A 20,428-nucleotide genomic window follows, 5' to 3' on the forward strand; every position below is an offset into this window, starting at 1 on the left:
ATTATCAAACATCTCGTAAAATTAGCTACTTAAGAAAAATTGCTTACCTTCATCATCTGCAAGAGTCCCCACCTGTGCTTGGGACTTGATTGGTTCAGTGCACATAAGCACTGTGAGTACAACAACATAGCTGAAGAGGATGATTGGCAGCTTTGAAATAATATTACGACTTTCCGTCATGTTTCCTCACCACGCACTTTACAGTTTACATTCGATGAGCTCTGCTGGCTATATATGTCGGCAGAGCCCTTATAATATCAACCTTGACCTTAACTTTTCTTTTATTAATTAAGTAATCTTTAGTTAATCGTACGTGCTTATTAGAAAAATACAAGTTGTTTGCTGTAAACTAATTGGCAAGCAGATAAAGATATAGGAATTTCTACGTTACCATCTTACATTATTATCAGCTGTTGGTTTTGATTCTTGTGAACTAATTGACAAGCAGAACTGGATTAGTCCAAGTTTGAATAAGACCATTATTATTATTCACGCACGCGTCATTCAAACTTCAAAATTAGACGTCTTCTATGCATGTCCAATTAGAATTGATATATACAGGGAATGAGGACAATTTTCTCTAAAACTGCCTATTATAATTATCTCGTACCAAGTAAAGTCAAGTTATATCGAATGTTTGATGTGTACGGCCAATGCGGTGGCTCGTCGCCGGGCTATGTTTGCATTTTAGTTTAGTTGGAATCTCTATTCATCATCCGTGAGAGAATTATTAAAGGTTTAAGGTAACGACAGCCAGTAATAAGTTATATGACCCGTGCAGAAGAAATTTTCTAACTCCTCAATACTCTTTGAATGATCGATTTAAGGTAATGACAGCCAATAATAGGTTTAGTTGGAATGTCTCTTCATCATGCATGACAAATTTATGATTGGAAATTCTAACTCTTCACTACTCTTTGAGTTCCCTAGTCTATTTCGTGGATCTTGAATGAACTCTTGAATAGACATTATTATGGTTGGTTGTTTTTTTTTTTCTTTCTTTGAAATAGAAAAGAAATGTTTGTTTTAGTGATTTCAAATTGGAAGCATTGGCCAAAAGGTTGGTTCTGTGCGAGAAGTGGAGGGATGGGGGGCTTTATATAAGAATGTTAGCGAAAAGGTTAACTAAACTAAATGCAACCTCTTCTCTATCATTCTTATATAAAGCCCTCCATCCCTCCACTTCTTGCACAAAGCCAACCCTTTGGCCAAGGCTTCCAATTTGAAATCACTAAAACAAACATTTCTTTCCTATTTCAAAGAAAGAAAGAAAAAACAACCAACCATTCTCTGCAAATAATGTCTATTCAAGAGTTCATTCAAGATCCTTAAAATGGACTAGGGAACTCATTCAAAAGTTCATTCAAGATCCTTAAAATAGACTAGGGAACTCAAAGACTATTGAGTAGTTAGAATTTCCAATAATAAATCTGTCATGCAGAGATTCCAACTAAACTTATTATTGGTTGTCATTACTTTAAATATGTCATTCAAAGAGTATTAAGGAGTTAGAACATTTCTTCTGCATGGGTCATATAGCTTAATATTGGTTTTCATTACCTTAAACCTTTAATAATTCTCTCATGCATGATGAAGAGAGATTTCAACTAAACTAATGCAACTTCTTCACTAACCTTCTTATTTAAATCCCCATCCCTTCACTTCTTGCACAGAACCAACCCCTTGGCCAACGCTTCCAATTTGAAATCACTAAACCAACCATTTCTCTCCTATCTCAAAGATAAGAAAAAAAAACAACCAACCATTGTTTACGAATACTGTTTATCCAAGAGTTCATTCAAGATGCACAAAATAGACTAGCTAGGGAACTAAAAGAGTATTGAGGAGTTAGAATTTCCCTAAACCCTATATATGCTATGAAATAATGGTTTGTATTATTTATTTGTATGCTACATCATAACTTTTATGTGCTATCAAACAACGGTTTGTAAGTCGAACACTTTCTTGTAATTCTTCTTATATTCTACGTATAATGGTTTAGATAATGAGGTATGTATTGATTATTATACACGCTTTGTAATTTGGGTTTGGATATTTTCCCCATAGGTATGAGGGTTAGAAGAAGTCGGAGAATGATCTGTCATCTCTTTTGTAGCAATCCATGTCTCCGCAGCAAGCCTTCTTCCCACGTACCTATATGGAGAGAGTGTTCACAGTCACATGTCAATATTTTAAGAGGCGAGACTTTGATTTGAACGCCCTGATCAAACTACTATTCCTCCTATCAAAGTGTAAGACACCTCTCGTTTAATATCACAATTTGTGAAAGTATTTTACGATTACGAAGCCACTGACCTTACAAATTGTGTATTCTCGATGTTTCTCAATATCTCTCTCAATTCGAAAATTCAGGATTTGAATTCATGTCCTTTAATTGAATCCTCCTACATTGAATTGATTTATCCTAAAGATTTCATTTCATTTGGAATTTAGTTATTCACCATGTAAGAGGATCGCCGCTAAGTATCCATGACTAAATGGTTAAAGCGCCAAACTCATAATTGTCCCACGTATCTATATTGTCATTGTGCATTTTATGGAACCTTTTCTTAGCAAAGCCTTTTCTTTTCTTTCTAAGTTGAAAGTATTACAGTTGTGGAAATCGTTTAGAGAAAATAGTGTTGTTATCCAAAAAGAACAGAGAAAAACGTACAGCAAGTCTGCAATACAACGATTTATGTCCCACCACCTCCTCTGAATTCTACCTGTTTGGTCATGTTTTCACATTTTAGGTGATGGAGCATCCTCAAACCGTTTAATTAAGTAAGGTGGTGCAGGCAAATAATTCCTTCCAAGAGTCTGTTGTTACCAAGGCCGACCCCTCAAAGAGAATTCGGCAGTGGAGGGATCTTCAAGAGTACATAAATGTGATGTACAATAGCAAGCTGCTAATGGTTAGTGAATGTGTATTTCAAGTTCTCTGTTAAGTATTTTAATGTTTAGTTCTAGAGTGACGCAAATGACAACAAAATATTCTCCTGAGTTTATTAACAAGTAAGCTTGCTAGAAACCCTTGTTGCATGAAAGCCTTAGCGGCCCTCATTTATAATTTTAGTGGAGAAGACTTCTTATCAATTTGTTGGACATGAAACAAATGCCTGCAATATGAGAAAAAAGCTTCCATGTCAGTGTCCATTTAGAAGAGATAGCAACAAGGTTTTCTAGCAAGCTGACTTGTTAGTTTTAATAATTTATGCAAGTAGCCAACTCCCAAATAATGGTTCAAACAAGCAAACATATTAGCCGAAAACCTACGCTAAAATTTTAAATGAGGGTTGATAAGGGTTTCTAGCAAGTTGACTCGTTGATGAACTCGAGAAAATATTTTGCTGTTATTTGGGAGAGTTTTGCCGGAAATAATGGATGAGTACATTGGTGTGCAAGTTTTGAAGTTATAGGGTGTAGAGATAAAAACACCAATGTTTATTTTTATTTATTTTCTTATTCTTTTATTAAAAAGGGTTATTTCAAACAAACTTGTTCGAGAGAGAGAAAGAAAAAAAAAGTGATGAAATTATTTTGCATGTATCTATTAGGCACATTTTGTTAAAATTATATATATGCATACAAATAATTTATCTATATTTTTATGTAAAATAATATATGATTAATTAATTTTGAATCAATTGGCTAAAAACATTTATTTATTTTGTAGGTAAATTACTTTTCATGTGATATTACATATATACTAGCCACATTTTGTTATTATTATATAGAGTGTGCAATCAATCGACATTCTTTTATTTTGTAGGTAAATTATTTTGCATGCAGGTAATTTACCTATGTTATATTTTAAATATTGATAATTTTGAATAAAATAAATTTTTTTTTTCTATATTTGTAGTATATACTAATTTACATGTTAGCACCATGTGAAAACAACTATATAAGGAACATTGGTATCATGTAAATTTTTGTTATTAAATGCATGGGAATCATGACATTTAAATTTTTTTCCAAATCCCCATAAGGTATTTGAAGACATTTAATTGAATGAAATAATGTAAAATAAATGTAGATAATAAGTGAGAGACCCAAAGTAAGGGTTATTAGGGGTAATTTAGACATCCAAAAATACAAATTTTTGCCAAGTCAAACTTAATTATGGATATTGTTTAGTTGGAGCCTAATCATCGGGTTTTTGTTAGAGAAATTTATCATGATGAGTTTTAGTTAAAGAAATTGAATTTCAAGGGGTGTACACAAGCCTCAGATTATCATGCTTCGCTTGCTGGTTGTATTCTACCTTAATTCAGCATGAATTTCTGTCGTTTTCCATAAATAAATAAAAAAAAAATGATGTTCAGGCACCATCATGCGATCTACTACCACCATTATGTTATACACGTTATATGCAGAAGCTATGATCAATAAAAACCATAAAGTAGTTGATGTTACCCTCTTCATACTGTACAAGCTTGTATAGCAGTAGTCTCTAGTGAAGTTGCGCTTTTATTTTGGTACGAGTACCTGCTTTCAGTGGCAGAGTACCCGGCTATACTGTTCTTAATTTTACCGTAGAGAATCAGTATCAACTCGTAGATATCCTAGACAAACGATGAGGTAGAGGCGGTCCATTTTGCATCGGATGAATAAGGTAAGCTTCGCGCGCTCTGTTCAGTATAAGTATCAGAGTCCTCCGAGAAGGCCAACCTCAACTCATCACCATAAATACTGGGGTTTATCTTCACCTCCTGAACAAGAGTTTGGCCTTCAAGCATGCTCACTACTGCGGACATAGAAGGTCTTAGTGCTGGTGATGGATTGGCGCATAGTAGAGCTACCTTTATCATTCTCATTGCCTCTTCCTTATTGAACTCAGACCCCAACTTTCGATCCACCAGCTTCATCAGATGTCCATTTTGTTGCAAGACAAGGGCCTGCGGCATTGAGAAAAAATGCAGAAGGAATGACGAATAATTGTAAACATTTCAAGAACAAAATGAAAAGCCACGTTTCTTAATTCTTCATTCTATTTTACAAATCAGGTGGAGCCAAACAATTTGCTTATGTTGGAAAATCAGTTCTACGGAAAGCACCCTGGTTTCCTATATACTTCATGTACTAAACGAATGCGACAAAGATCTTACCCAATCAAGAAGGCATACAAAATTCTCATTTGGACGATATTTGATGTTGTTTTTTCCAGATACGAGTTCCAATGCGACGACCCCAAAACTGTAAACATCTGCTTTGTCACTCAAATAGCCCCATAACGCGTACTCTGGAGCCATGTATCCTCTGCACATTAACAACTTCTGTTAGCATCCATGAAGATGCCATTTAACGAATTTTATGTACATTCATTATATTAAGTTCAGTGATGTTTTGAAATACACTTTTGCAATTAATACATCTCTTACAAATAAAAGTTTTTCTTTAAAAAGAAGATTGAATAATAAAAAAAAGCTGTCTAAACTAAGAGAGTAAAGAAAGCAAAATAGAAACCACAATGATTGATAGAGCAAAACGAAGGTTACTCACATAGTTCCAGCAACTCTGGTGCTAATATGGGTCTTCTCCTCTTCGTCCAGCTTAGCTAAACCAAAGTCGGATATCTTAGGGTTAAGGTCCCGGTCAAGTAGTATATTGTTTGTTTTGATGTCTCTATGAACAATTTTTAGAGTCGACTCCTCATGCAGGAAAGCCAGACCTCTTGCAATGCCAAGACATATTTTCTGCCTTTTATTCCAGTCCAATTTCTTTAGGCCTTCGTCCGGGCCTGAAATTAACAGAGAACTTAAGAATATTTATGAAACTAATTATAAGATACGGAAGTATTGCACTTCCAGATTGTCCAACTTACCAAACAAAACATGGGCAAGGCTATTGTTCTCCATATATTCGTATACCAAAAATAACTGATTTCCTTCAATGCAGCATCCATACAATTTCACAAGATTTGGGTGTTGTAAGGCAGAAATCATGCCTATTTCATTCACAAACTCACGATTTCCTTGCTTTGATTTTGAAGAAAGTTGCTTAACTGCAATAAAAGTGCCATCTAGTAACTCGCCCTGCAGTTTGAAATATAACACATTTGAGGAATATAGGTCAACCATAATAGTCTCTTAAGTGTGATACACCATGGCATTCAAAACAAAAGAAAAGTTCTGACAAATATAGGGAAACAAAAAGGAGTCATGGAATACCTTGTAAACAGCTCCAAAGCCACCTTCCCCAAGCTTGTTGGCAGTATCGAAGTTGTTAGTTGCAGCTTTAAGTTGCTTGAATTTAAAGAAACCAGTTTGCAGATCTAATCCCATGAGATCTGTTCATGTTGAAAGGTTAACATATTGAAATATTTACTCACTGAGAATCGAGAGGGCAAGTGAACAACTAGAGGTAGGACAAAAGTTGAATTTGCACTTATAACAGGTTTACAACAAGGGCCGGCATTAAACCCCTCTGAGTTTTAGCATATTGATGAACTGTCAAATTCCATCAGATTCGTGCGTGCATGATTTGATGATGAAATTATTTCAGAACTGGGATTAAATTTAAGTTAGAATTGTAAATGGAAACATTAGAGGCTAATGATTTGAGGGAATTAAATGTAAATTTAGTAATTCTAGGAATAAGATTTCCGATCCTCTGCAGTGTTCAACCATGCAGCTGACTTTCGTTGATAAATTAAATCTTTAATGATTCAGCATACTGATAGGTGTGACCAGTGTACAATCCCTTTTGAAAATTCTTATTGTAGCAAGTAGAAATATGAATAGCTTTCAACTTTTCTAAATAAAAAATGACCTATACGGTTTTGTCTGTACCTTGTTCCCTGGTTGTCCTGCTTCCGAAACAGCCTTTCCACCAAAGAATGCCCAAAATCAAGAAAATGAGGAATAATGGTGAAACAACTCCAATGACAATGAATTTCTTCCTTTTGCTATCATCAGGCGGGTCGAAATCTAGAATAAGTGACAAGGACAGTGACAATAAGAGAACAATAAATTTCTACAGGATTGTATAAAGAGAAACTTATACGTTACTACTTACCAGACTGCACTGAGATAGCTGATATCAAAGAACCATAGATTCCTCTTTTTGGAACATTTGTTGTCCCTTTCCCCGCCCACTGAAATCGGATTTCTAAAGTCTTAACACTAACAGCTGCTTTAAATACCTTAATCACTTCCTTATCAACCCCTTGTGCTTCCTTTTCAATATCAAAATCCTCCAAAACCAGTTGTTCCTGCATTAAATAATTTACTCAGTCAAGTAGAAAAATAATAAAGAGGGGGAGCGGTTAAGAAAAATTGTAAAAAAGGTATGAGGAGTTGTGGATCTTTGTGTGTGAAAACTGAAAAGACAAGGAAGAGTCAAAACTATCCAAATGGAAAAAACCAAAATGATAAAAAAAATGTTTAACTATTTTTCCAGAGCCAAAAAAGCACTGCGAATGACTACCTGGATATAAACGTTAAAAACACGTCTTCCGACACCATAATAAGACCTGTTGTCTCTGAGAACTATTTCTGCAAAGTGTAGTTTCACAGTGTAATTTCCATTTGCTAAGCAACGAGCATAATACGTGAGAGAAAGAGGAGACAGTCGTGCAGTTTTGTACAATTCAGAGTTGTTCATTCTGAGTATTGAAATATTATTTGCTATGTAGTCACTGTCAGAGCTCCAAACATCTGCAAAATCACCAGTACTACTAAATCCCCAATTTGCTGAGTTCTGAAAAAACTTTGCTGCACCTCCTGAGGCCTCATCTTCCTCATACTTGATGTTTCCAATGGTGGTTTGGTTTCCACCACAATTTATATGCAACGAGTACCGATCTGTACAGAGAAGATCACAAAGAAAATATAAGCTTTAAGAACTGAAAACAATGCTTTGTAACATTTTCACTTCATATGAACACAAATTTACTCCTCGATCTGGATTTAATTCTACAACAAACTTAACTACCTTTTGAACATGGAAGGAGGCAATTGCTAAGTATCCTACAATATGAAAAATAAACATTAGCTTCTTAACTTAATTAGAAGAAATGAAAAGTCTTCGCATGAAGCTCAAGAAGTTAGAAGCATACGCATTGTTCCGACTGTAAAAACTTCTGAACAAATTGCTGATGCAAAACAGATTATAAAATGTTAGATTCATCTATTTAGAAAGTCAAAAAAAGTAATGCAAGTTTATGATCTCAAGGACATTAACATAAAGAAGAAAGGGAAAAACAGTTATGCTTACAAGGTCTCTCGACAAGAATTTGGGACAGAATTCTGAGAAAAATTATTGTAAGAAAGATCTATATTGCTGCACAAAACACAAAGTTCTCTGTTAACTTGGAATTTCAGTAAAATCAATATCAGAATATTTTGGTAAAACTTGTAAATAATATAATTACTTGTTAAATTCAATAGTCTGCATATCATCGGAGTAATGAAAAAGATAAAGCAGAAGCAGAACATTTAAGATTCAGGATGACGAAGTAGAAAAAATATGTAAGATTCTGGTCTGAAGAAACATACTAGCGACTGTCTCTGTTTTTTATCCACTCCGGAAGTGTTAGACAAATAAGGAATATGATTGGAGTCCTTGTGTAATTGTATATAATATTATTATTGGAAGAATAAGCCGTCCTACAGCCGTCAAGCCGTCCTACAGCCGTCAAGCCGTCCTACAGCCGTCAAGCCGTCCTACCTTGTCCTACCTACACACTAGCCGTCCTACAGCCGTCAAGCCGTCCTACAGCCGTCCTATAGCCGTCAAGTCGTCCTACAGCCGTCAAGCCGTCCTACAGTCGTCAAGCCGTCCTACCTTGTCCTCTATAGCCGTCCTACCTACACACTAGGACGGCTACCTTGTCCAACCTACACACTTGTATCATGTATATATATCCTTGTAATCTTGTAGAGAAACACAATGAGAAAAAATTAAGCATTCTCTTCCATTTGCATTCTCTTCCATAAGCATTCTCTTCCATTTGCATTCTCTTCCATTTTTCCACATTCATGTATCAATAACAAATATAATTTTTAGCCTACATACCTTTTTCTACATGGTATCCAGAGCAGGTTTATAACCCTAGCCCTAATTTTTTTTTCGGCAGCTTTCTCTGCCGTTCCCATGGCTGACTCTTCTTCTTTCGATGGTGTTTTTTCCCTTCATCATTCCGACCACCCGAATCTTGTCCTTGTATCCAAGAAGTTGAATGGTGATAACTACACATCCTGGGCCCGTGGCATGCAGCTTTCCTTGAGTGCCAAGAATAAACTTGGTTTCATCACTGGCAATATCCAAGAACCTTCATCCTCCGACGACCCTAATGCTCACGCGGCTTGGCGTCGTTGCAATGACATGATTCTCTCTTGGCTTCTGCATTCCTTGGAACCTGACCTTCAAGAATCTGTGCTTTTTTCCACCTCTGTCCAAGCTGTATGGGATGATCTTCGCGAACGCTTCTCTCAGAGTAATGCTCCACGCATCTTCCAACTCAACCGGGAACTTGCTACAATTTCTCAAGGTTCTTCTTCTATCTCCGCCTATTTTACTCGCCTGAAAGCTCTCTGGGATGAGCTTGCTTCTTATAATGATGGCTGCACGTGCTCTTGCAACGCCAAGCATGACCGTCAACAACTCATGCAATTTTTAATGGGCCTCAACGAATCATTTGCTGCTGTTCGTGACCAGATTCTTTTAATGAATCCCCTTCCCACTGTTCGTCAGGCCTGTTCCTCGGTGTCTCAAGCTGAAAAACAACGCTCCCTGGGCGTCCTCCGCTCTGTCGATCAACCTGCTGCCATGGCTGTTCGTGGCCCGTCCCGTCCCTCCTCTGCTCGTCCTCCCCTCCACTGCACCTACTGCAATTTTGATTATCATACCCGAGACACCTGCCATAAACTTCATGGCTATCCCGTTGGCCATCCCCTCCATGGCCAACCGTGGCGACCACCGCGCCGTGCCACTGCTTCCAGTTCTTCCCGCAGCCATGCACCTTCCAGTCCTCCCCGGCAGCCACGGTTTTCTGCTTCCCGGCCCCATAATTTCACCCAGGCCCATCACGTGCAAGGCACCCAGGCCCCCGCCTCCTCTTCTACTCCAGCGACCCACCAAGTGCACGGGGCCCAGCCCACTTTGCATGACTTGCAGCTTGCCATGCCTGACCTCTCTGCCGAGCAGCACTCCCGTGTTCTAGCTGCTCTACGTGACACCACCACCCCTCCTCAGGCCAATGCCGTGCTCACTACTGATTTTGCCCAAGGTTTGTTACCTGTCACCTCTCGTCATGGTCAATGGATTCTTGACAGTGGTGCTACGGATCATATTACTTCTTCCGCTTCATGTTTGGTTAATCGTTCTCCTTCACATTTGCCGCCTGTTTCTTTGCCTAGTGGTGCTTCCGCTCCCATTACTTTTACCGGCACTCTTCCTTTAAATTCATCAGTTACTTTGAAGGATGTTTTATGTGTCCCTAATTTCCGAGTGGACCTTTTATCGGTTGGTAAACTTACAGATGGATTATCGTGTTCCATAACCTTCTTTCCTTCTTGGTGTGTTTTGCAGGACTTGGTTTCGAAGGCGATGATTGGTGTGGGTAAGCGACGTGGCGATCTGTATTACCTTGTGGCCCTTACCTCTTCTCTCCCCACCCGTCAACCTCTCTGCAACATCATTACCATCCCCTCCTCCCTCTGGCATAGGCGTCTAGGTCACCCCTCCTCCACTCGTTTGCAAGCTTTAGCATCTAGCTCTCTTAATTGTACTTTTGATTCTAGTCATATTTGTGATGTTTGTCCGTTGGCAAAACAAACTCGTCAACCTTTTCTTTTGAGTTCAATTTCATCAACTTTCCCTTTTGCTTTAATTCATTGTGATATTTGGGGCCCGAATCGTCAATCTTCTCTTTCTGGTGCTCATTATTTCTTAACCATTGTGGATGATTTTTCTCGCTTTACGTGGGTCTTCCTCATGAAACATAAATCTGACACTCAACAATTAATTAAGGATTTTTTTGCTTATGTCACTACCCAATTCCGCACTACCATCCAATGCATTCGTACTGACAATGGTGGTGAATTTTTATCTCTTCGTAGTTTTTTCTCTGATCATGGGGTGCTTTTACAAACTTCTTGTGTTTATACCCCCCAACAAAATGGCGTTGTTGAAAGAAAACATCGTCATCTTCTTGAAACCGCTCGCGCCCTTCGTTTTCAATCTCATCTTCCTATCAAGTTTTGGGGGGAATGTGTTCTCACCGCTACTTATCTCATCAATCGTCTCCCTACCCGTCTTCTCCATCATAAATCCCCATTTGAGGTTCTCTTTTCGAAAACCCCATCTTATGACCACTTCCGCGTCTTTGGTTGTCTGGCATATGCCACCTCTGTCACTCCCACCACCAAATTTTCCCCTCGGGCTCATCGTTGCATTTTTCTCGGTTATCCTCATGGACAAAAGGCCTATACCCTTTACGATCTCGACAATCACCGCATTTTCACTAGTCGAGACGTCATCTTTCACGAAACTACTTTCCCTTATGCCGTTTTTCACCCTCCTATCCCTTCCTTTTCGCCTACCTTACCCATCCCACCCCCTCTGGACTTTACATATAACCCACCCCTTCCTACCCCAACGCCTCACCCTCCTCCACCTTCCTCCCCTTCCACGCCTCCCACAGATTCCCTTGCTGCCCCATTACCCGTTCCTCCCCTTCCCCGCACCTCTTCCCGTGCCCATAAACCTCCATCCTATTTAAAAGACTACGTTTGCTCGCAGGTGATTCTGCCATCCCACCCATCTTCGACTTCGCAACCCGGTTCTACACAAGGTACGCGATATCCACTTTGTAATTTTCTCTCTTATCACCGTTACTCTCCCAGGCATTTTTCTTACATTAACTCTGTCAGTCGGACTGTGGAGCCTTCCTCCTTTGCCGAGGCTGCCACTGACCCCAATTGGCAACGTGCTATGACTGAGGAGCTTCAAGCTTTACATGCTAATGGTACTTGGACTTTAACTTCCTTGCCCCCTGGCAAAATTCCCATTGGTTGTAAGTGGGTGTACAAACTCAAGCACAATTCCGACGGCTCTATTGACCGCTACAAAGCTCGTTTGGTTGCTAAAGGCTTCACTCAGGCTGAAGGTATTGATTATCATGACACTTTTTCTCCTACTGCTAAGATGATTACGGTGCGTTGTCTTCTTGCTCTTGCTGCTAGTCAGTCTTGGTCTCTTCATCAGCTTGATGTTAATAATGCTTTCTTACATGGTGACTTACATGAAGAAATCTATATGTCTCCTCCTCCTGGTCTTCGGCGACAGGGGGAGAATCTTGTGTGTCGCCTTCACAAGTCACTTTATGGTCTTAAGCAGGCTTCTCGCCAATGGTTTGCCAAATTCACTAGTGCCATCATTTCTGCCGGTTTTCAACAATCCAAAGCTGACTATTCATTGTTCACTAAAAAGTCTGGTATTTCTTTCACAGCTTTGCTCATTTATGTGGATGATATTGTGATTACAGGCAATGATGCTAGTGCCATTAATTCTCTGAAGTCTTTTCTCCGTGATCATTTTCGGATAAAAGACCTTGGTGATTTAAAATATTTTTTGGGTATTGAGGTTTCTCGTTCCAAACAAGGGATTTATATTTCTCAACGCAAGTATGCATTAGAGATTCTCAAGGACTATGGTTTTTTGGGAGCACGACCCATTGCTTTTCCTATGGATGACACAAAATTATCTGATAAAGGAGAACTTCTCAAGGATCCTGAAAAGTATCGACGATTAGTAGGTCGGTTAATATATCTCACTATCACTCGGCCGGATATCACCTATTCTGTGCATGTTCTAAGCCGTTTTATGCACGAGCCAAGGATATCTCATATGGATGCTGCGCTTCGTATTGTTCGTTATTTGAAGGCTACTCCAGGTCAAGGTTTATTATTTCGTTCTGACAACCAGACCAAGTTAACTGCGTTTTGTGATTCTGATTGGGCAGGTTGCCCTATCACTCGCCGTTCGACCACTGGGTATTGTGTATTCTTGGGCGGTTCTTTGATTTCTTGGCGGACAAAACGACAGAAAACCGTTTCGCTCTCTTCAGCAGAGGCAGAATATAGGGCCATGGCAGGTGCTTGTTGCGAGATAGTTTGGCTTCGTTTTTTGTTGAAGGATTTGAACATTCCTTTGGATGGTCCTTCCATTTTATTTTGTGATAATCAAGCAGCGTTACATATAGCTGCCAATCCTGTTTTTCATGAACGAACTCGTCACATTGAGATGGATTGTCACTTTATACGAGATAAAATTGTAGATGGCACAATAGAGACCAAGCATGTGGGTACGGCACAACAGTTGGCAGACTTGTTTACCAAACCTCTTGGGAAAGAAAAGTTTTCGGGTATGTTACGCAAGTTGGGAGTTCTTGACATCCACTCTCCAACTTGAGGGGGAGTGTTAGACAAATAAGGAATATGATTGGAGTCCTTGTGTAATTGTATATAATATTATTATTGGAAGAATAAGCCGTCCTACAGCCGTCAAGCCGTCCTACAGCCGTCAAGCCGTCCTACCTTGTCCTACCTACACACTAGCCGTCCTACAGCCGTCAAGCCGTCCTACAGCCGTCCTATAGCCGTCAAGTCGTCCTACAGCCGTCAAGCCGTCCTACAGTCGTCAAGCCGTCCTACCTTGTCCTCTATAGCCGTCCTACCTACACACTAGGACGGCTACCTTGTCCTACCTACACACTTGTATCATGTATATATATCCTTGTAATCTTGTAGAGAAACACAATGAGAAAAAATTAAGCATTCTCTTCCATTTGCATTCTCTTCCATAAGCATTCTCTTCCATTTGCATTCTCTTCCATTTTTCCACATTCATGTATCAATAACAAATATAATTTTTAGCCTACATACCTTTTTCTACAGGAAGACCAGTAAGCAAGTTACTTGTCAGATATCTGATCAGTGAGCAATATAGAACAGATGTCAATGAACGTTTATGTGTAAAAATACTGTTTCAAAATACAAAGAAAGACGGGAAACTTAAAAGTGTTTATTAGGCCTTTCCCTTGGTACAACTATGATTCCTAGCGAGAGTTCGGTTAAAGATAACTTTAAAAGTGCACTCGTTCTCATCTTTCTTTATCTTTTTTCAGGTAAATGAGAACCAGAACTGCACTCGTTCTCATTTGATCAGGATGTGCATTATTCGAAATTAAGCTCCATGATAACATCAAAACGACAACTTTAAAAGTTAAATCATGACATATGTAGGAGCCAAGGGAAAGGCCTCCATGCATCATTATGTGTGCTAGCTACCCTTATGAATTACAGCCCTTACATTGTGGCCAATTGCATAATATTTGCAAGATTTGGAATGCTCCCTTCCAATCTGTTGAAGCTAAGATCTCTGCAAATAAATATGTAAACAAATAATGAGACGTCATGGAATGGAGGTGATACTGTGAACACGGAAGCAAGTTTTTGAAATGGAAATTAAGTAAATCTTAAAAACATAAATTAATCAACCAGCACGAAGACTGTCAGTGTGAAAAATAAACAGATCACTGTCCGTACACCACATTCAAAGTTGGGTTAGGAACAAACTTAGAATGTGATGCTTGACTGAAAGGTACATGTTTTAAAGCTTGTTACGTGTAAGGCCAAGCAAAAGTTTTAAGTCCATAAATCTGAAACATGACCTAATTTTCGTATGAAATATGTTCAGAATGTTATCGGTTTGTTATACAACATTAGTAATAATCCAGAACTATTGTGTAAAACTAATTATTAAGAGCTGCATGTCGTGAAAAAAAATGAAGAATGAATACAAGATAGAAGAATTACAAAACAGTCAGACTTGTCATGGTAGAGATATATTCAGGGATTTCTCCTGTTATATTGCAGCTCCTTAACATCCTGCAATTTGAGCAACCGGTATTAGGAAAGTAGTTTTCAACTGCATGTGTTATGCTAATAGAAAAATATATAAAACGTAGCATATGGCTCACAATTTATTCATGCCCGTCATGTTTGATAAGTTTGGAAAAGCTGAACTCTCACCGCTTAAGTCGCTAATCCTTCTGCAAAAGGTTAAGCATGACAACTTGTTGGAATACAAGTATCTCCATAAATCCATTTTTCTCTTTAAATTAGAAAAGGGACTCAAGGAGATCATGCAAATTAAGATATCTGAGAGCTTAAAAGGGGACTCACAGGTCTGTCAGATTATTCAATGCAGAGAGACTAGATGGAAGGGGCCCTTCAAGACCACTCGCTTCGATCTCTCTGTAAACAACGTAGTTGATGGATTTAGGATTACACGTGAAAATATTTCAGTTGAGAATTTAAAGTGCACTAGAAAAGATCTCTTACAAGGTCTGTAGGTCTTTCCAACTTTGAAAGTAGTCAGGTATTCTTCCAGTGAAGTTGTTACTGCCAATCACACTGTAAATAATGCCACAAAAAGCAGAAAGATTAAATGACATAAATCTTAAGTATTTCATGGAACGAACCTAAATTATTTAAGGTAGTCATATCACTTACAGTTTTCTTAATTTGGTCATATTTGTGAGGGCCAAAGGCAGCTCACCAGTGAGATTGTTAGCACGAAGATAGCTGTAGTTACCCATGGCAAAGCAAGACCAATCCGTTGTCAATTGACATATTTACTAGCTTATGAAAATCCAAGAAAATTAAAATATAAACATATAGAGTTACAAAGGAAGATAAAATAGCAAACTGACAGAATCTCCATGTTAACCAAATTGCCCAACTCCGGGGGAACAGTTCCAGAAAATAAGTTGCCCTCCAGGCCCCTGAAAAAAAAGCCTTATCAAGTTCATATCCAAATCATACAAATTGGTGCACCAAACTAACTATTCTGAATGAGGTGACAGAAGTGAAAGAAACATTCAATGCATACAGAGCTTGGAGAGTAGTCATGCTTCCCAAATAGCTAGGAATAGGTCCGGATAAGTTGTTCACACTGAGAACCCTGCACTGGGCATGACATTAGTTCAATAAATGGCACGCGAGTTTATCATCAACCTCAAACAAAAGTCTAGAAGTCGCTTACAGAAATTCCAACTTCGTAGAATTCCATTCGCGTGGTATTGAACCGCTAAGGTCATTCTGGCCCAAATTACTAGGATCAAGAAAAAAAAGTGCTATTAGACAGAAGCTTAATAGATTTGTGATGGGAGAAACTAAAACAAAACAGTGGAAATATCTTCATACACTTGCTTAATGTAAGGCAGCTTCGACAGTGCTGGCGGAAGTACACCATCAAGGTCTTGTCCCATCAGAAACCTGCGTGATAAGGATCCACAACTTATAGGTTATGACTGATGTGCTAAAAATCACGATCTCTTACAACTTGATAGACAAAAACCTTTATACACTTGCAGTTGTAGCATTGGCCAACAACCATCACAAGCAATTTAGAGCAAAAATTATAAACTACGGCTTGTAAAACGTGCATACATGCTTTCGATATGGCATACATTGCCAGAGAAAGAGCAGTTGCAGACGAGAGTGTTGTTGTACTGATCCGCATGCGGGATTGAAATAGTCGGAATATTGCTACAAGGATCACTAAAATTCCAATCCTTTTTATTCAATTGCACAGCTATTTCACGAAGTGCTTCCACTGCCACACCCAAATACACAGAAACACAATCTCAAAATCACTTTTCACAAAAGCAAGTAATGGATAAGATAATGTTTCTTCCTTTCTAGTAAGTCTAATAAAATTGGCCACAGAAAACTGAACTTCATAAAAATTTCATGCATGAGCTCTGTTCTTTGTCAATTTGCTGTCAAAATTTGTCTAAAAAGCTTATAAATTTAAGTTATTTCCACCATAAATATACAATTTTCAACATTTTTCAGATGAACAATCCCATTCCAGCAACTAAAATTTCAATCACTTCACACGTATTAAGCATCAAAACTAAAGATTTCAAAAGTGAGAGCCTATACCTTCATCATCTGCAAGAGTGCCCACCTGTTCCTGGGATTTGATTGGCTCAATGCAGATAAGCACTGTGAGTAGAACAACACAGCAGAAGAACAACTTTGAAAGATTTTGACTTGCTGCCATTTTTATTCACATCCCATGGAGCTCTGCTGCCTCTGCCCGCAGGCTCTTATATAAGTTATAATTATTGATCGTGAAATGGAATAAATAATAATGCGGCTGTCTCCATCAAATATCATTTAAAGTGATATAAAAATATGGTACAAAAATATGGTACGAATCTCATTACTTTAATTCAAATAATATAATTGTCCATATCAAATATCATTTATAGTGACAGAAAAATATAATACAAAACATTATATAAATAACATTACTCGGCCGACGATCCTTTAATTTTTGTAAGTTAAAAAACTTCTGTGTAACATGGACCCATCCCGTAGTATCATTTGTTCAAAAAAGAAATAGACGTCTGAATTAAATTTAGAGAAATGCTTAAGAGAATTTATTTAAAGTTGGAATCTTTCTGTATTTTTTTGTTACTTTATAATTTAATATAAATTTCATACTAATATTATAGAATTATGTGAAAAATATAAGATGATAGAATGCTATAAAGAGCTTTACATTTGAAAAGAATTCTTAACCAAATTATTATTTTATGTATTTTCTTCTTATTAACTTGGGTAGGTTCATGAATAATTAGAACTACTTTACTCATTGACTAGTCTTTTTTTCAAGATTACTTTACTCATTTATTAGTCTTTTTATTTGTCAATATTGATTTGTCTTTAGTGTATTAAAATATAAAGTTGGAATTTTAACATCTGTTGATGGACTTACAATATGTTTAGACAAGAGAAATAAATTTGGAATTTGGATAAAAGTCAAAATTTATAAATTGACATGTACCAATTTCATTATTTGGATTCATAAACATAGAAATTTAGAATTTCTACATGGAAAAAAACTTAGAATTTGGAACCTCTAATTCCTAAGTTTAAATTCTATGTAAATAGATTTCATTTCTCAATTTCTATAATTCAGAGTTTAAAAATAATAAATTCTATATTCAATTCTATTGTTCTATTAGGTTAATCAAATAAGAAAATTCACAAATTCTAAAAAATAAAATCTCATTATTTCAATTTTCATCATTTTAAAATTTCTTAATAATTTTAAACTTCTTTGTCCCACCATAATATTGAGATATAGATCGACTTTTAGCTTTTGGACTTTCTGAAGAGACGTACACAAGTGAACACAGTTGACGGATCGCAGACAACTCATAGGTGTCAGACAAAGACGTGTTGAATGGGGCTCTAGAAAGACTAGAATATAAAATATAAAAAAAGGTGGATTATCTGGGATCAGGATCCTCTCCTAATCTACAGATGAAGATTCTCATGACCAATAGACGTAGACCGTTAGATGAAAATCCAACAATTATAATTATTATAACTTTAAAAGATCTCTTGTTGGTAACCGTTGAATTTTCATCCAACGGCCCACATCCCTTGGTCATGAGGATCCTCATCCTTAGATCATACTTTCTTCATATCCTCCTGTGAGGTGTGATCACGGTTAAACCACGTTAACATTTTATATTAATTTTTTTATAGAAATAATAAAACAAAAAGTAATAATAATATAAAATATTGACGTGACTTAACCGTGACCACACAAACAGGAGAATATGGGAAAAGTATGGAAATGGAAAGGCAGACAATCCACCTACAAAATAGAATTGCCTATTGCGGTAGTATTTTTCTTTACCTGTAAATTAGAGGTTTTGAGTTTGATTCTTATTAAAGATGAATTTCAACCATATTATAGCTAGCATATGGTGAAGCTCAACTTATCTCTTTTATTTTTAATGTAAATAATTAAAAATATATACATATTATGTTAAAAATAGAATTCAAAAGTGAAAAATCATGTTCAGGCACACGTGATGGGGTCCATACATGCATGGTTTTTTATTGGATAATAAATTAAAGTAGTCAAAGAACTTGGATGGTTTTTTACTGGATAATATATTAAAGTACTCAAAGAAATGGTTTTATGACTATGATGTGCCCATGGTTTAACATGGGGAGTGTCTGGCTTAGATCGGTTATCGTAGTAGGAAATGTTTTTGTAAGAAGCGCTTTTGTTAACAAGCGCTTATGTGTATAAACTTATAAATACACTAATATTTTTCAAGGTTTTAAAAAACGTTAGGCGTTAGTCGGGCGGCGGATTAGCGTCTAGCGTTTAGGTAGTTAGACGGGATCTAGGTGAACGCCTAGGCGAATTTAGGTAAATTTCTTATATATCTTGTAAATAAGTGCATATTGACACATAAAAAATTATACTTATATGAAATTTATGAATAAGATAATAAAATAATGATAAAATACAAAAAAAAAAATCTAACAAGCCCAAATTTAAAAACACGTTAAACATATATGTTGTATAACTTAAGACATTTTAAATGATTATATCTATTTTTTTAAAAGTAAACGTAGGGGTTGGGTGGTTCATAATAAAACTACTAGTGGATTGGGTTGGGTGGTTCCTTTATTTTAATTAAATTTATCATTAAAAAATATGAATAATTACATTCTTATAATTAAAAAGGGAAATGTTATTGGTATTCCAAAAATTTCATTCTACACTCCTCACAAGTGTATTTTTCTTTCTAATTATAGAAAATTTAGAGTATAGAATGAGAATTTTAAAGTGCTAATAACAATTCCTATAAAAATAACAAATATATTAAAAACTTATTGTAAGTCTTCTTACTCTAATAAAAAATTAGAAATGAAAAAGCCCATTATCATTTGCATTACTAGATTCGTACTGGACGTTTTTGATTGGGTCAAAATGTCCATTAATTTTCAAGCACATTAAACGTTGGATTAGGGGAATATGCTGGCATCCACTTGAATTAAATATAATATAACGTCGTAAGGCTAGTTTATTTTTATCCTTTCATTGTCTTCTCATTCGCTGCTCTGACCTTCTATCTTCTCCAGTACTTCTCGGTGGTCACCGAACGTCATGCTTTTCATTGCGGCTACTATTATTTTTTCAGATAAAATCAACTGCCTAGGCAGATCTATCAGCCGCCCAACCCCACCTACTCCGCCTAGTCCATCTAGATTCTCCTCTAGGAACTGTCGGATGGGTTTGTTGACTTCAATGATTTGGGCTTAATTGGATCGGCAACCTGCCGCCCACCACCTAGGCGGTCGCCTAGATCAATTTTTAGAACACTGATATTTTTACTGAAAATTTATGTACTCAATGAAAAATTACTTAAAGTGCATTTAGAAAAGTCATCTAACATATATTTCTACGTAAAAACGGCTTGACGGCTTGAAAATATTTATTTTCTGTTGAGTGTAGTTAGAGCATTTAGCAAGAGATCTTTTGACAAATACGCATAAAAGAACCGTTTACAAATATTAAACCACAATTTAGC

General features: G+C 37.0%; 2 protein-coding genes across 2 annotated transcripts; one reads left to right on the forward strand and one right to left on the reverse strand.

Moving 5' to 3' along the window:
* Window positions 1-4,344: 4,344 nt before the first annotated feature.
* LOC137727424 (probable LRR receptor-like serine/threonine-protein kinase At1g07650) lies at window positions 4,345-17,127 on the reverse strand. The gene is made up of 23 exons (XM_068466287.1): window positions 16,962-17,127; window positions 16,464-16,629; window positions 16,218-16,289; window positions 16,057-16,125; window positions 15,904-15,975; window positions 15,725-15,796; window positions 15,525-15,596; window positions 15,354-15,425; window positions 15,195-15,266; window positions 14,990-15,061; window positions 14,826-14,897; window positions 14,320-14,388; window positions 13,908-13,936; window positions 8,502-8,538; window positions 8,221-8,286; window positions 7,432-7,804; window positions 7,021-7,216; window positions 6,795-6,932; window positions 6,174-6,292; window positions 5,828-6,038; window positions 5,506-5,743; window positions 5,112-5,262; window positions 4,345-4,901 (listed from the first exon to the last, which is right to left on the reverse strand). Exons 1-23 carry the CDS (start codon window positions 17,080-17,082, stop codon window positions 4,569-4,571), a joined length of 2,892 nt encoding a protein of 963 aa, XP_068322388.1. The 5' UTR covers window positions 17,083-17,127; the 3' UTR covers window positions 4,345-4,568.
* On the forward strand, window positions 9,291-10,655 carry LOC137727423 (uncharacterized). Its single transcript, XM_068466286.1, has 2 exons — window positions 9,291-10,234; window positions 10,537-10,655. Exons 1-2 carry the CDS (start codon window positions 9,331-9,333, stop codon window positions 10,569-10,571), a joined length of 939 nt encoding a protein of 312 aa, XP_068322387.1. The 5' UTR covers window positions 9,291-9,330; the 3' UTR covers window positions 10,572-10,655.
* Window positions 17,128-20,428: the final 3,301 nt, after the last annotated feature.

This window comes from Pyrus communis, chromosome 3, assembly GCF_963583255.1.
Source record: "Pyrus communis chromosome 3, drPyrComm1.1, whole genome shotgun sequence".
NCBI classification, from domain to species: Eukaryota; Viridiplantae; Streptophyta; class Magnoliopsida; order Rosales; family Rosaceae; genus Pyrus; species Pyrus communis.

What these genes read in the sequence shown, in the direction of transcription:
- LOC137727424 (XM_068466287.1), bottom strand. Translation starts at nt 17,082, where the DNA reads ATGGCAGCAAGTCAAAATCTTTCAAAGTTGTTCTTCTGCTGTGTTGTT. An exon ending in TGGAAAGACCTACAGACCTT is followed by an intron (nt 15,267 to 15,353) that starts GTAAGAGATCTT and finishes CGTTGTTTACAG; the next exon opens with AGAGATCGAAGCGAGTGGTC. An exon ending in ATGACAAGTCTGACTGTTTT is followed by an intron (nt 14,389 to 14,825) that starts GTAATTCTTCTA and finishes ATTTATTTGCAG; the next exon opens with AGATCTTAGCTTCAACAGAT.
- LOC137727423 (XM_068466286.1), top strand. Translation starts at nt 9,331, where the DNA reads ATGATTCTCTCTTGGCTTCTGCATTCCTTGGAACCTGACCTTCAAGAA. An exon ending in CACTACTGATTTTGCCCAAG is followed by an intron (nt 10,235 to 10,536) that starts GTTTGTTACCTG and finishes TGTGTTTTGCAG; the next exon opens with GACTTGGTTTCGAAGGCGAT.